General features: G+C 53.5%; 1 protein-coding gene across 1 annotated transcript; it reads right to left on the reverse strand.

Annotated features, from left to right (window-relative positions):
- Window positions 1-299: 299 nt before the first annotated feature.
- DAO (D-amino acid oxidase) lies at window positions 300-14132 on the reverse strand. The gene is made up of 12 exons (XM_052797573.1): window positions 13967-14132; window positions 12561-12807; window positions 10929-11134; window positions 10675-10789; window positions 10232-10308; window positions 9724-9789; window positions 8920-8974; window positions 8307-8411; window positions 7638-7720; window positions 5655-5772; window positions 4709-4807; window positions 300-3190 (listed from the first exon to the last, which is right to left on the reverse strand). The coding sequence occupies exons 3-12, from the start codon at window positions 11120-11122 to the stop codon at window positions 3059-3061; spliced, it is 1044 nt and encodes a 347-aa protein (XP_052653533.1). The 5' UTR covers window positions 11123-11134; window positions 12561-12807; window positions 13967-14132; the 3' UTR covers window positions 300-3058.
- Between the last annotated feature and the right edge of the window lie 47 nt (window positions 14133-14179).

The following is a 14179-nucleotide window of genomic DNA, read 5'->3' on the forward strand; positions in this document are numbered from 1 at the left end:
GTGATCAGGGGAGCTACATGAGAGTGTCCCAAACATTTCTGTGCGGGAGTGTGAGTTCTTAATGGGCCAGGGGCTGTTAGCAACAACACGTAGGTAACCACGTAATTTCACACGATGGTATTTCAGTTCATTTGTCTGCTGAGAATGTAGAATGACGGCTCTTCCTCCTGCAGGATGAAGCGTTCAGGAAAAATGTGTGGGGAGACATGGAATGATGATCTACTGGGATGTTTCTATGGAATTAGCATTTAAGGCCCTCTCCATGCCATCATTAAGAAGAGAAAGCATCACACATGAGATATTTGAATATTACCTTTATTGTGCACACATATTAGATTGTGGCCTTTTAGAAAATAAGCAAAATTAGACCGCAAATAAAATTACACATCTAATCATTTCTGTTTGTCTTCTAAGAGGTCGTGTAAGATCACAGGACAGCTGCTCCTGTAGGCTCTAAGATCAGAAGAGTCAACTGCTTATTGCAAGCTATAGAATGATTTGCTACACCTCTGCTAATCCAGGGTAGCTCTTCGGAAATCAGGTAAGTGGTTTTGGATTTACAGCAGTACAAATGGGAGGAGAATATGATCCTCAATATCTCATATTTGGAATAAGTGAAATCAAGCGGATGCTATTTCACTGAATGGCTTCTTCTGAAGTGGTATCACAGACCATTAGGTTTAGCATTAATCAATGGTAAATTTTCTCCAGCTATTGTTTTCTTTTTTCCTGTCCCTTTCTTGATTATACGCTTTGAGTGTGGCTGCGATATATCAGGTGAGCTGCCAGATAAAGTGGGAAACCCTTTTGACAGACTGACTGGACATGACAGGGGCTCCTAATTTTCCTACGTCTGCCTTTGTTTTTTAAGCATACTGCAGAGGTGCCTCAGCTACCAGACAACAGCAGGCTCTTTAACACACACCCACTCTCTGCTGCCTTCTGAGGATGGACACTGGTCTGCCCTAACCTCTGCCACAGCTCCATAGCAGCTAACAGAGTTCCCTGTCACCTCTGCTGCGGCAGCAGCTCTACGGGGCTGGCCTAAGGGATTACGTTCTGCAGTTGAGCAACAAGCAGAAAGCACAAATGACCACAGCTATCATCAGGTGGTTTATACTTTGCAAGGATGGGAGGAGCACCAGGCCAAAATCATGGCCAGAGGAACTTCAGGACCTGCTCTCACTGGTGCCTTCGACAGCAAGTTGTTGCCTTGGTCTCCAGTGCCACAGGCATGGAAATCCCACGCAACATCACTTTGCCAGCACTGCAGGTGTCATAGCAGAGGCAAACACAACCCTCCCGCACCTTTACAAAGGGAAGAGAGGAAGGGAAAGGGACAAGGCAGCAGCCGCTGAGAAATTCTGGCCCTTACAGTGAGAGTAACCATTGCTGCTTTTGTAAAAGGGCAGACAATTAGCAGATGCACTCAGCAAAGCTCGTCAGAGCTTTCTGACTGCACAGGGTGTGTAAGCCAGAGAAGTACGCAGCGGTCACATAGTGTTCAGTAGAAAATGAGGTCACTGGAAGGTCTCCCGGGGCCACGGCTGTGCTGGCACAGTAACCTCCATAGCACTCCTGAAAATGAGACCAGTCTCATAGGTACCCTCGTAGTACCCACTACTCGTAGGCAGCAGATCTCCTGTGCATGGACCATCTCTAGCAGCACTGAGTGCTCATCACTTCCTACAAAGCCTTCACAAGTTTCTCTTTTCCTTGGTGAAACTGAAGCAGCATGTCAGGAGATGAGTCTTTCAACAGGGAAAAACTCTGGTGCCAGGCTGTGGCCAGGAAACATGCACTTTTCATGGGACTGTTTTAAATCCATGTGCCCAGGAGGTAAAACGAGCCCAGCTGCACTGCAGCATCTCTCATTCACTAGATGCAGCTGCCTGGTACATCACAAACCAGGTTGATGAGCTATTTCTGGCACACGGAATCAGAGGGAGAGAGAAGCTGCATCACAGATGAGTAAGAAACAGTTGGCTGATCCACAGAGGAGAGTGAGCCAGGCACGGTGTGCTGGGCTCGGGACAAGCACTAGCCTTTGGATTTGAGGCTTATGCTTCTTGACCATTCAGTACCTTGTCTGTGATGATGTTTTTTAGAGCAGGAAGGACGCATGGCATGGAAAAATCGGCCAAACTGTATCTTCAGTGCATTGGGTCCCCAGCAGCATCACTGAACACCCCCAAAAAGTCATACCCTCCTGGGAGCTGTCCCCAACTCCTTCAGGAGGCACAACCTACCCCATGTCAGCTCCTCTCTCAGAGCTGCTGTGCCAGCCATGTCTCACGGCTGGAGGAAATGAGAAACTGAAGGGCCTGTGGGAGTTTTAGGGACAAGAACAGCTCTTTTGCGTATGCTCTCTGCTATATATAGAGTCTGGCTGGCAAGTACACAGGGCTGGAACATGTTGCTTTTGTTGCTAAAAACATCATTTGGAAAGCCCATTTTAGGCAACTGCTGCTGTCTATTGCCAGATACACTAACCAGGTGCTGTAGACCCGTGCTTCATCCTGGCAAGAACGTAAGAAAAGCTATTGTAACTGAACCACATGCTTTTAGAACTGTTGTTACTTCCCTGGGAGCTTCAGAGCTTCTTCCTACTAAGGAGCTTTTGCCTCCTGGGGGAAGCTTGCAAATCTAATTACATGCTGGGTGTTGGAGCAGTCAGTGAAGACCTCAGGTGGCACCGGCTCAGTTTCAGATCCTGTCCCATCGTGCAGATGAACTGCAGCACCATCAAGATTTCAGCTGAACCCTGCCTGCCCTTTGCAGACTGATCCCCAGGGCCAGAAGTGCACTTTGCCACAGATAATTAGTCCGTATTTTAAAGCACTTCCTCTAGGTAGGTTGTGCAAGGCTGGGGTGGAGGGAACTCAGCCGTCTGGCAAACAGCAGCGACAGAACTGGCAGCAACCTAAAAACGAGACACTACAAACCAGTGTTGGAGCTGGTGGGAGGGTCAGATGTCCCACGTGTATGTGTTATTTGCATCTTTCTGCTGTGATTTCTAAGCTACTGCTGTTGCGATAATCCCGGGTGAGCAGACAACTCACAAGCGGGGCTGCGGCGGGCTGGCCAGCTGCTTCTCCTGGAGGATGCTTCCAAAGAGCCTGGCTGCTGCCATGGCACAGCCCCAGTGGATGGTGATCCCGAACCCTCCGTGGCCATAGTTGTGTATCACCTGCGGGAGAAGAGAAGGGATCAGGGCTGGGAAAGCTGCACTGGAGCCCTCTGGGGCTAAAGGCAGCAAGGAGCCACGATAGAGGCTGGGATCTGGGAGCTCCTGGCACAGGGCTCAGTGACCCACTGCTCTTTCCCTCCCTCCAAAAGCCACTGGAGAGGCAGGAGAAACTCCGCGTAGTTCAGTGGGATCCCAGAGCACCCTCTGCACCCCAAAATGCAGTGGCAGGGCTCACAGCCGTGGTCCTCAGAGCACAACATGTTACATCCTACCTAGTGTTTGTTCCTGCCAAGGTAAATTACTTTGCTTCAGCAGGAGCCTGACTCATCGCTGGGATCAATAGCTACACCTCTCCTGCGCCAAGGCAGTGCGGATATGATGTGCTGATAAAGGAACAGAGTGATCCATAAACTAATTCAAATACAGCATTGCTTTGAACTGTGCTCTGGGCTTTGCCTAAATACACCGATTTCTTTCCAAGGCTCTCCAGCTAAAAATTGAATATATTTTCATTCCATTTAATTACATTTTGCAGTCGCCATCCCCTTTGGAGCTTTAATCCCTTCTTCCAAGCTGTACAGAGACATATGAATGCAATCGAATCAAGGATTCCCTCTGCAGGTCTGCTGATGAGCGTTCAGGTGACAGCGCTAAGGAGTGATGTGGTCCTACATGACAAGGTGCTGTGCTGAAGGTCCGAGAACAGATGGCACACTGAAACTTGTGCCATCCCTCGTCTCCTTTCTCTTAAAAGATATATTAGCAGCGCAAGGCAATTTAAAGAGCCATTGCCTTGGGGAAGTTTTACACTAGACACACAGCTTTACCTACACAGAGGCAGCTGAATTTTCCAGAGCCCCACAGCAGGTACAGCCCCCCCAGTGTCCCTCTGGGCCTTCACCATGTTTCATTTTGTGCTGCTGCTGAGCTTTGAACTGGAAGAAGTCTCAAGGTGTCCAATCTTTTGCACCAACAACCTGGTGTCAGCGCTGGAGGCCCTGAGCATTTTATTAGAAACTGCGTATTGGGTTTTATTAAATGGAGACATGAAGTTTGCATGCACAAGGGCTGTACAGTGGACTCCCAGCAGAAAACCACACTACTTTAAATGCTGACACCAAAAGATGGTTTGCATGTGTCTCGTGTGGCTCTGGGAGCAGCAGAGGTCATTCCAGCGTTTTTCTCCCATATGGGTTTTTTGTTGTCTATTAAGGATTAAGCTCCAGCTGCAGGTTTTCCTTTGGCAGGAGCGCTCCCTGCCCACTCTCCCCATAAAATCCATCAAAACTTAATATCTCTGACACTTATCTCTGACATTGGGCTGTACTGGCTCAGAGATTCACCCATTATTAGAGGGGAGACAGAGTGAGGACTGATGAACGCGAGGCAGTGCGGCTGCGGGCTGAAGACTGCCAGCGTTAGCTGGATTTTGGTGTTGCACTGCCAAGGTGGCAGTGACTGATGCACAGTTAGCGCGGTGGTTAATGGCACTCGGCATCCAGGGGCTATGCACAGTACCTCTGCCTGGAAATGGCCGTGGCGGACAGTCTCCTGCTCCAAGCGAACACAGGGACGCGCTGGTCTCAAGCCGCTCCACTCCTCTACGATCTTTGCTTTCTGAAAGTAAAAGCACATCAAGCACCTGCACAGCATTTCTCCAATTTACAGCAGCCAAACATCACAGCACTAAGCACGTGAGATGAGGGCTCTTGCAATGAGCAGGGACAGAGGCTGCCCCATCCCTGCTGCTGCACTGGCTCCTGTGATGCTGCAAGGGGCGACTGGGCAGAACAATTTCGGATCACAGCCCACACATCGCCAGCCTGCAGCAGAGGCAAACTGCTCAGTGCAAACGGTGAGGCAAACTGCTGTGCCAAAGCCCCGTGCTGCCTTCCCTGCTAATCCAGGGTGCAATGGCAGCATCAGGAGTGGATACAAACCAGCCTCACCACACGCCAGCCTTTCTCTAATGCAGCAGCGCCAAAAGACGGGGAGCGGGGGAACACACCACGACCAAAGGGCTGGGACCTCCCAAAGCTTTTGTTCTAATTTTTTACCAGCTATATGAGTAATTACTTTTTCCTACAAACCTTGTCTCAAAAGTAATGCCAGCCCCAGACCCTGTCTGTCAATCAGCCAGGCATACAGAGCCCGAGACGTGCACAATGAATGCGGCCAGGCACGCACAAACACTGAGCCGTGCCACCGCCCCCCCACGTTTTACCCTCTCGCCGAGTGCTATGTGCTGCTGTGGGGTGCACGCAAAAAGCCCAGGGTTACTCTATGTGCACACTTCACCCGTCCCTGGCGCATTTCTTGGCGTGGCGGCTGACACCGCATAAGCAATAGTCACTTTGCAGAAACCCCTCAGCTTTCCTGGCCTGCTGAAGGCAGGCGCCACGTGTTACTCATATAAAGATTCAGATTTTGCGGTTTGTCCTCAGTGCCCGTCCCCGTGGCCCACCTGGAGAGCAGGGAGCAGCCTGCAGCAGTTCTCCCAGATGGTTTTGTGATCCTGGGCGCTGTTTTCTTCGTTCCAGTTGCCGTGCTGATAGATCCCTCCCAAGACCGTGAACTCACTCCTGCACCAAAAGCCAAAGGAGATGCATAGTGGTGAGTGTCCCCAGCCGTCCCTTGCTGGGCCATCATGCGGAGGGACTCTGCGTGTAATGTATGGATCCTGCTACGCCCTGAGCCTGCAACTTATTCCTGCCAGAGAAACTGTCACGCCAAGCAGGCAAGAGAGCAGTGCCTGCATGTCTGCTCATGAGCAAGTCATTCATTAAATATTATCAGCACCCCAAAGGCCCTTGCCTGGGCAAACCAAACAGCTAATTTCATCTTCTATCAAACAGGTCTGCTCCTGCCTGGCTGGGGAAGAGAGTTGGAAGGAACAGGATGCCACCAGTGGGGAACACAAAGAAACAGATTGCTGCTGCTGCCGCCCCAAAACACCTGCGGACTAAGAGAGGACAGGAGACAGGTTAAGGCTGGGGGGAGCTGGGGGTGTCTGTACCTGCTGGACCCTTCTAAAACTTTGCTCAAGCCCTGGCAAGCACAAAGACAAAAGGGCTGCATGCCGGGGCATGCAGGAGGAGAGCCCCCAGGGCCAATCTCTCCAGCATGGAAGATGTGACCTCCATGCGTGAGTGCTGGACCCGACTGCTTCCTTTGGGAGGCAGCCTGGTGCCCAGCTATGACAGCTCAAGCTAAAATAAACACAGGGAGAGGAATGCATATGTAGCTGGGACTGTGATCAGAAATCACTTGGAATACTTTGCTTGGGGGCTGTGAGCTTTCAAAGTCCCTATTTACATAATGGCTTATTGCCTAATCCTGAAATATTAGCACAATAGGAAGTGCCAGAAATGCAGCATTCAAGTTACAGCTTAAAGAACCCTCTCCATTGCCAAAGCAGGGTAGATAGATAGCTGCTCTCAGGAGGAAACAGAGGTGGGATGAACAGCAGATGTATTTATTTATCCTGCAATTTAGCTCCCTGGGTACATGCATACGCTGCCATCCTAAATAGATCCCAACTCTCCTAAGAAAGCTGCTGGTGGGAAGCAGGTGGAAAGTGCAAGATAAGTGCTGGAAGCTGGGCTCTGCCCAGGCACAGCCACTGCCACTCGCTGAGCTTCAGAGATGGTGCGTTTGGGGCCAGGATCTCATTTCAGCCCTCCTCATCCCTATGGGGACACAGAAATAAGGTTTTCCCCTGGGATTCCTCCTCGGTCCTTGCAGGGAGGTGGCAAGGAGCACTGTGTGGGTTCTAAACTGAATGGGACACCCCCAAGAGACGTCTCACCAACAGCCGCAGGCACAGCTCAGCGTAACAGTGGGGGGAAGGCTGATCTTTTTAGGGTAGACTTTTATTAAAGTAAAAAAGGATTCCTGCCACCAGTTTTAATGGGAGCATGAATCAGAAGTGCCGTTTCCCCACAATGACCTGCTGTACAACAGTTTTGTCAACACCATTGATAAAAAAGATGGGTACAAATGTGAAAACAAAAGATCTTCCCCAAAATATTTGCCCCACTGTCAGTGTTTGGCTCTTTTGAGGACCTGGCCAGGACTGGCTTTTTACTTTGGCGGGATTTGCTCCTTGGAAAAGCACAGGACCAGGGACATTGAAGCCCCCTTGTGCTACCTGATCCGAGAGCTCAGGAGCCCAGGATCAGCCCCAGACCCCGCCTCGTGTCCAAGTGCCGAGCCAGGGTCTGTGCAGGGAGCTCGCGCTCTCTGTGCCCATGGCGGGAGCTCCCTTGCTTTTCCTGTCCACGTCCTCCTGCTCTCCTCCCGCGCGGCAAATAAAAGCATCATCAGGCCAGGTATGAAGCCCAGCCTGGGCTGCTGCAGGGCATACATCAGCAGCTGGTGTTCTGGAGCACTGATAGCAGAGCATCGCTAACACCAGACAGACCCTGCCTCGCCTGCTGTCACCTACCCCGGTATGACGTACGGCGAGTTGTAGATACCAGATTTGATGTCGTGAGTGATGATGAAGTGCTTCACCCATGGGGCCAGGACCTGGGAGATGAAGGGGAGAGGGTCAGGGAGAGCTGGAGAGCGGGGTCCCCAGCTCGGGGAGGCAGCAGGAGGGATGTGGGCAGCTCGGTGAACGTGGACCCTGGGGGTCCGCACGTGGTGCCATCCCTTCTGCTCAGGCTCTATGTACACCACAGCGCTGGCTTCCCTGCACGGCTGCCATGGGAAGACAGGGAGATGGGAGGGCAGGCAGGCAAGCAGAGGAGCTTCCTACTGGCCTGAGTCTGTTACCCCAAATAATCATCCTCTTCTCCCAAGGATTTCACGTCTTTTTATTATTAGCATTATGCCTCTGGCCTCCCCCTCCCTTCACCCAATGAAGAAACGGGCTGGAGACTCGGGGCATCCCCACAGCTGAACCAGGAACGGGATCCAGGTTTTCTGCTCTGGCCTCCACGCACGTGAGGGTTTTACATGACCAACATTTGCTGGGAATCAGGACCTGATCCCAGTGTGGGTCCTGCCCACAAGCCCGTGATTTGCCCCAGAGGCCGTATCTCATAAGGTGTCTAATGAACGACTCCTCTGGAAAAATAGAGGGGGAACACAAGCCCTGCACCCACCTCACCTTTATGATCTGTCCACGGCCAGGCTGTAGCTCTGGGTCAGGCTGCAGCTCCCCTGCACGAACCCCACTACAGTTTATTACAACATCCACGCCCTGGGCAAACATCTAATGAGAGACAGATGCGGCATGGTGAGCAGTGCACACACAGTGATGCTTCCGAGGGCACTACCCATGGGGGGCATGAGATTCCTGCATCAAAGCCAAGCCAAGTATTCGGTCCAACAGTCTGCTAATGAATAAACCATAAGGGCCAGATCCAGGGCATAGCTTCCCCAGCACGGCTCCCGCAGAGACCCCATGTGTGCAGGCAAGGAGAATGTTTGCAGTTTAAGGGAAAGCTGTACTGCCGATGCTTGGCTGCATCTTCGGTCAGTGCCGGCCAAATGCGCTATCCTAGCCCCTCTCAGCCACCTCTTGATGCCCAAGAGCCTTTATCTTTCCTGGTAGAATTTGTTTCCTAGATCTTGGTGTAGTCTTGCCACTGTCCCTTGGCCCATCATTCATGCCAAGGGACATCCCAGAGCAGCCCATACGTGCTGGGTGCTGCTTCTCCATGCCAGGACAGGGCTGTGCCTGCTGCCCCGCTCTGCCCCGGCTCGACATCGCCACTCACCTCCTGGAAAGATTCAACCTTCTTATGGAAAAACTTCACTCCTCTCTGCGTTAACCTGGGAAGAATGAGTTCATTTGTTACCAGCAAATTAAAAGCAAATGTACCGTTCAAATTAGCGCCTGTAATTGATACCCAGAGTAGGTACGGCTTGTTGATCCTTGTAATAAACAGCCGTGGTCGTCTTGGTGGTTCCTAACAGTCTCCAGTCATTAGCTCATTTCCCTAATGGCCCAGAGCTACCGAGGGTGATCAGTCCTGTTAAGTCCTGAGTCAGAGCCCCGGTCTTCTGCTGTGGATAGGGCACCCGCTCCACGTTAGAAATGGCAAGAACAAAACCAAGCCACAAATACTCCCATAGCTGAAAGCACTCAGATGCAGCTCTAAGTATCCCATTACTTTCATTTTTGTCATGGACAAATACACTCCTGGGCTAACTATTAAAGTGGGGAGTCTGTTACCCCACTGGGGCAATAAGTAAGAATTCCAGACCCTTTTCCCCGCTTCCCAGGGATGCATCCCTGCCTCCCCTCTCCTTCGGCTCATCCTGCCGTGCCCTCGCTGCTGCATTTTCAAGCTGAGCAGGTCAGAAGTGCAGCAGGACACGGGGTGGTCGCCTAAAATCAGTGCTGCCTAAAGTCAGGCACCAACTTGGCATGAGAGAAGGATCCGGGGCAACACCTGATTTGCAGGCTGAAAATCCACACCTGCCTCCTGTGTTCTGCCGGCCAGAGAAATTGGGGGGAGCAGCAGCTCTCCCACGCCGGCACAGCCCCAGCCCCAGTGCCGTGGCAGCTCTGCACTCACCTGTTGGTGAGCCATGGCAGATAGTTCCTGCACTCCAGCATCAGCGCCGTGTTGAACCAGCCGTAGCTGAAACCAGACAGGGAGAGGAAGCCATAAGGACCTGCAACAGCTTTACACGAGCAGCTGCCTCCTGCCCTGGCACTCCTGATGGCTGCTGAAGCTCCGGGACTCCAATTCCCCCTTGCACAACAAGTGCATGACTTTTTCCCTCTGTTTACAGTATAAAATACCTTCTGCTGATTTTCTTCCCCCAGTTTGACAATATCTGGTGAAGTTAGAGAGGGGCCGGAATGGCTTATATGCTGGGCTGCTGCTTTATTGGTTTGTTTGAGGTGTTTCCTACTTATTTTAAGGGAAGTGGCTGTAACGAAGCAAGGCCACTTCTGCACCCATGGTTTCTCATCCTCGCTGCCCCTCGACAGGGAGGTGCCTGGGAGCGTCCAGCCATACCTTTCTTGCCTGGGGGAAAGCACATCAGTGACTGTCTGGAAAACAGACTGAAAAATACCTATAACCAGGGAAGAGTTCAAGCTCTTTTGGTGTCAAGTTCCTAAATCCCAGGACAATGTTCTTCCAAGACGGGTCCTGCAGTAGGGAAAAAGGTCCAAGCTCATTAATGAACCCCAATCACTGTGCCATCATGGGACAGAAGCCAGGGGGGGATGGACGACAGCCCACCCCAAAGGAGCGTGGGTGGGCGTGCAGCTGCGGGACACCACAGCCGGCAAGGCTCTGCCGGCTCCCACCCTCGGAGGGCTCAGCCCTCACTTCATACTGATATTGCATTGGGGGCACAGAAAACACCGTGTCCTGGGCAAACTGTCACAAGACAAACTTGGAAGGATTTGGAAGCATTCAGAGCATCGTCTGGGAAGAAGTACAACCCTGCCCGCCCCCGGGCAGCCTCCGAGCTGGAGCCCTTCCCAGCCCTGGCTGTGACTTGCTCCTTACCGGCACCGGCTGCGTAAACAGGTTGTAGCCAGAAATTAGGAAAAGTCCCATTTCCTTTGCTGCCGGTGAGCCCAGGTGCCCAAGGAGGTAATCGAATGTCTCTTTATTCCAGAGCCTGCGACGAAAACAGGAGAGCGGTGGCTCTGCCAGCCCCATGGAGCTGTGCCCATGCAGCTCAGCCCCTCATACACCGATGGGCACACCAGTGGGGACATGGCACCAGCCTCCTCCTCCTCCTCCTCATCCTCACTTACGTCTCCTGCAGGTTGCTGTGGTTGCTCAGGTAGGGCTGCCACAAGCCGGCTGCCCCGTCGCTGGTGGTGTGGGGCGTGTAGCGGTCTGCGTAGACCTCCATCTCCAGGGAGGGCACCAGACTGTGGTACTGCTCGTGGATGCACAGGGCGGTCGAGAGGCCAATCACCCCGGCCCCGATGATGGCCACGCGCATGGCTCCGGCTCTCTGTGGGGGGAGAAATGCTTGAAGGGCAGTGCCAGGGCTGGGGAGCTGCTTGGACAAGCTGGGGCTTCCCGGGAGGGAGAGCACCAGCTCCCACAGGACCCAACCTGGCCTCAGCTCTGCTGCTGGAGCACAGCTGGGCTGCAGGGAAGGGGCTAAGCTGCTCTTGGGGCATTTGTTTGCACTTCTTGTAAAGCCTCCCAAGTCCTCTTCAACACCTGCCTGTGCTGACCAGGCACTGAAATCACAGATGAGGGGGTGCGTAGTTTGCCATGGTGGCAGGGGAACATTTCTCCATTGCTCGCAGCCCTTGTGCTTGGGGTGGCATCCCTGGCTCTACCCTTGGGCACGCTGTAGCTGCTGGCAAGCAGAAAAGCAGCAGCTCAGCTGCCCACAGCTGTGCTCCTCCGCCTGGCAGAAAGAGCCGTGGTTGCTTCGTGCCCTGCGGCAGCACAGGACAGAGTGGCACAGCCATTGGCATCCTCCTCTCCCTCCCATCAGCCAGCACGCCGAGGGCAAGCAGCTGGGGAGAGGTGGGAGCACCCACCCACTCACACCGTCTCCCATGGGACAGCGTGAGCCCTCCATGCCCAGGGACCCAGCCCTCCTCCCGGGTGCTCCTAATTCTCCCCACCTCCTGGCACAGGCTGGAGATGAAAGAGGTGGGCACAGATAAAAGAAATAGGAAACAACAGGTGTTTTCCAGGGAGAATGCCAGGTGCGATAAATGCAAGGCCGGCTCCTCACGCCACTGTTGCTCTCAGGGCTGCCTTCACCTGAAGGCGGCTGTGCCACCACCCCAAACCCTTCCTGGCATCAGCTGGGAGAACCACTGTTTGTAAACGCTGGCTGCAAAGAGGGTCTGCAGCTCCCCCTTGGTCCCCTGACACTTCCCTCTTGACGCAGCTTTCCTGCCTTGCAGCCTGGAAAAAGTGCTGCGGTCACCATCTGGGCAGAGAGTGGCCAAGGACCAACTCAGGGAAGGGCTTGGGGGTACAACGGTGTGCATCACCTCGGCCTGGGTCACATCCCTGGCTGCTCAGCTGCCAGTGTGTGGGTAGGAGGAGGGATGCCAGCAGCATGCCAGACCCCGTTCTGGGCAGCATGAGTAAATTCTAACCCATAGTTTTATTTGGATAAGGTGAAGTGCAGCATCTCTGCTGTGAAAGGCAGCCCGCAGCGGGACTGACATTTGGTGTGATGGAGGGATGAGTCATCGGGACAGTGAAGCACCGACGGCAGCGGGAGAGCCACACTTGCTTCCCATCTGCTGTGGTTTTATAACCCACGGCTGGCAAGAACTGGGACTGCCTCCTCTACCTACAGCCATGGGGATGTGCCCCAGGCTGCCCCTGCCAGCACCAGCCAAGGAGGCATCTGCCTCGCTGGTCAATAAATAACAAGAAACACACGTTTTTCACCGGCTTACCTGCAGAGTGTGTGGTCCTCGGGGCAGCTGCCGCAGTTTTCAGAGACTTCAACAGAGCCACTTTCTCAGGGCAGCTTGTTTACCACCCAGCAAACTGCCCGTGGTGCAAGGTCTAAGTGCCAAGGGCAGCGGGATTGCAGCCCGCCCCCAGGCAACGGGGCCAAAGTCTTTGCTCCGGACCTGGGGAGGTGGAGTCCTCCACGCTGGATCCCATGTCCCACTGGCAGCCAGCCCCGGAGTTGCTCCTCTGAAAAGAAAATGGGGTCACCACCATCCATGGCAAAACGCCATCATTGACACTTGTCACCATGGTGACTGCTGGCTGCCCCGAAGAGTCCTGGTGGATGGGGACATGGGGATGGCACTCCCCAGCCACTGGGTTCCTGCAGGATCTGGGAAAATCGGATGCCTTGATGTTGATTTTTGTGTGGTAAGAGAGAAATGGCATTGCCTCCCTCCCGATAGACCCCAGGAGCTGTGCTGTTCAGCTTCCCCCTCCCAGGGGTCAGATGGCTTTGTTTCTTGTTTCTAAGCTGCCCCTCCCTTCACAAAAACCACAATTTTGGGTTCTGGGCTGAAAAGCCAGGTTTCTGTTGGTGCGGATATTATTAGCAGCAGCAGAATCAGCCCTGGAAGCACAAGTGGTGTTTGGGCAGAGTTGCTATGATTAGGGATTTTACCATGCCTAAAGCTTTTATAAAAGAGGTAATAATGCTAAAATAAATAGGAACTCATCTCCCACAGAGTCAAGTTGCAGACACGTCTCTGGAGTCCTGAACCCAGGGTTTAAGCCACGCAGCACGACCCACCACAGGTGACGGGAATTCAGTCCCACCAAAGGCAGAGGAACGGCACACCAGGCGAATGCCAGCCTGAGCAGAAGGATGCTTTACCCCGAGAGGTCAACAGGGATGGCATGGGAGGGTTAAGTCTGAAGGTCATAGGGTTTAAGCACCTTGTACCTTTAATGCTTTATGGTAGCGGAACACCTGCTCACCTCTCCGACCATGAGCATCGTTGCGTGAGGGCTGCCGTCCTGCCTCCCACGCCCCTGGGCAGGAGCAGCAGGACCAGCCAGGGACTGACCCCATCCAGGCAGCCCGGCCAGCTCCCCAGGGTGGGCAGCTGGCGAAGCCACAGCTTGGGATCCCACTCCGGATGCCACGAAGGAGGATGCTCGTCCATCTGTCCCATGGTCGCATCCTCCCAGGGATGTGGTCAGGAGAAGAAAGCCGCTGGGGCGGATGGCAGCCAAGCCCCGAGCGTCCAGGCCCTCGGACCCCGGGGTGCTTTCGCACAGCTCCCTTTTGCAGCCTGGCAGGGCCAGAGGGGGAAAGGCAGTCACCCAACGGCCTGAATTATTAAGGGCTTTACATACAATCAGCAAAGCCTCTTATACTAATTACCCCATTACTCGTCTGCCTCTTGCTTTTGGCACCGCTGACCCCTCGCACTTTCTTCGGTCCGGTTTGCAGCATGCTCCCGCCTGCCGCACCCCGAAGCGGTTCAGGTGCTTTAGGGCTGAAGCTCAGACCCTACCGACACTTTTTGGGGCTCTGGGGACCGCGACACCCCCCCTTCCCCCCTACCCGTGCCGAGATACTGCACCCCCCTCGGTG

The sequence above is a fragment of the Harpia harpyja genome, chromosome 9, assembly GCF_026419915.1.
Source record: "Harpia harpyja isolate bHarHar1 chromosome 9, bHarHar1 primary haplotype, whole genome shotgun sequence".
NCBI classification, from domain to species: Eukaryota; Metazoa; Chordata; class Aves; order Accipitriformes; family Accipitridae; genus Harpia; species Harpia harpyja.

Coding starts and splice junctions, on each gene's coding strand:
- DAO (XM_052797573.1), bottom strand. CDS start 11,122: ATGCGCGTGGCCATCATCGGGGCCGGGGTGATTGGCCTCTCGACCGCC. Junction 8,412..8,919: donor AGGTTGAATCTTTCCAGGAG/GTGAGTGGCGAT, acceptor GTCTCTCATTAG/ATGTTTGCCCAGGGCGTGGA. Junction 7,721..8,306: donor GCCGTGGACAGATCATAAAG/GTGAGGTGGGTG, acceptor TTCATCTCCCAG/GTCCTGGCCCCATGGGTGAA.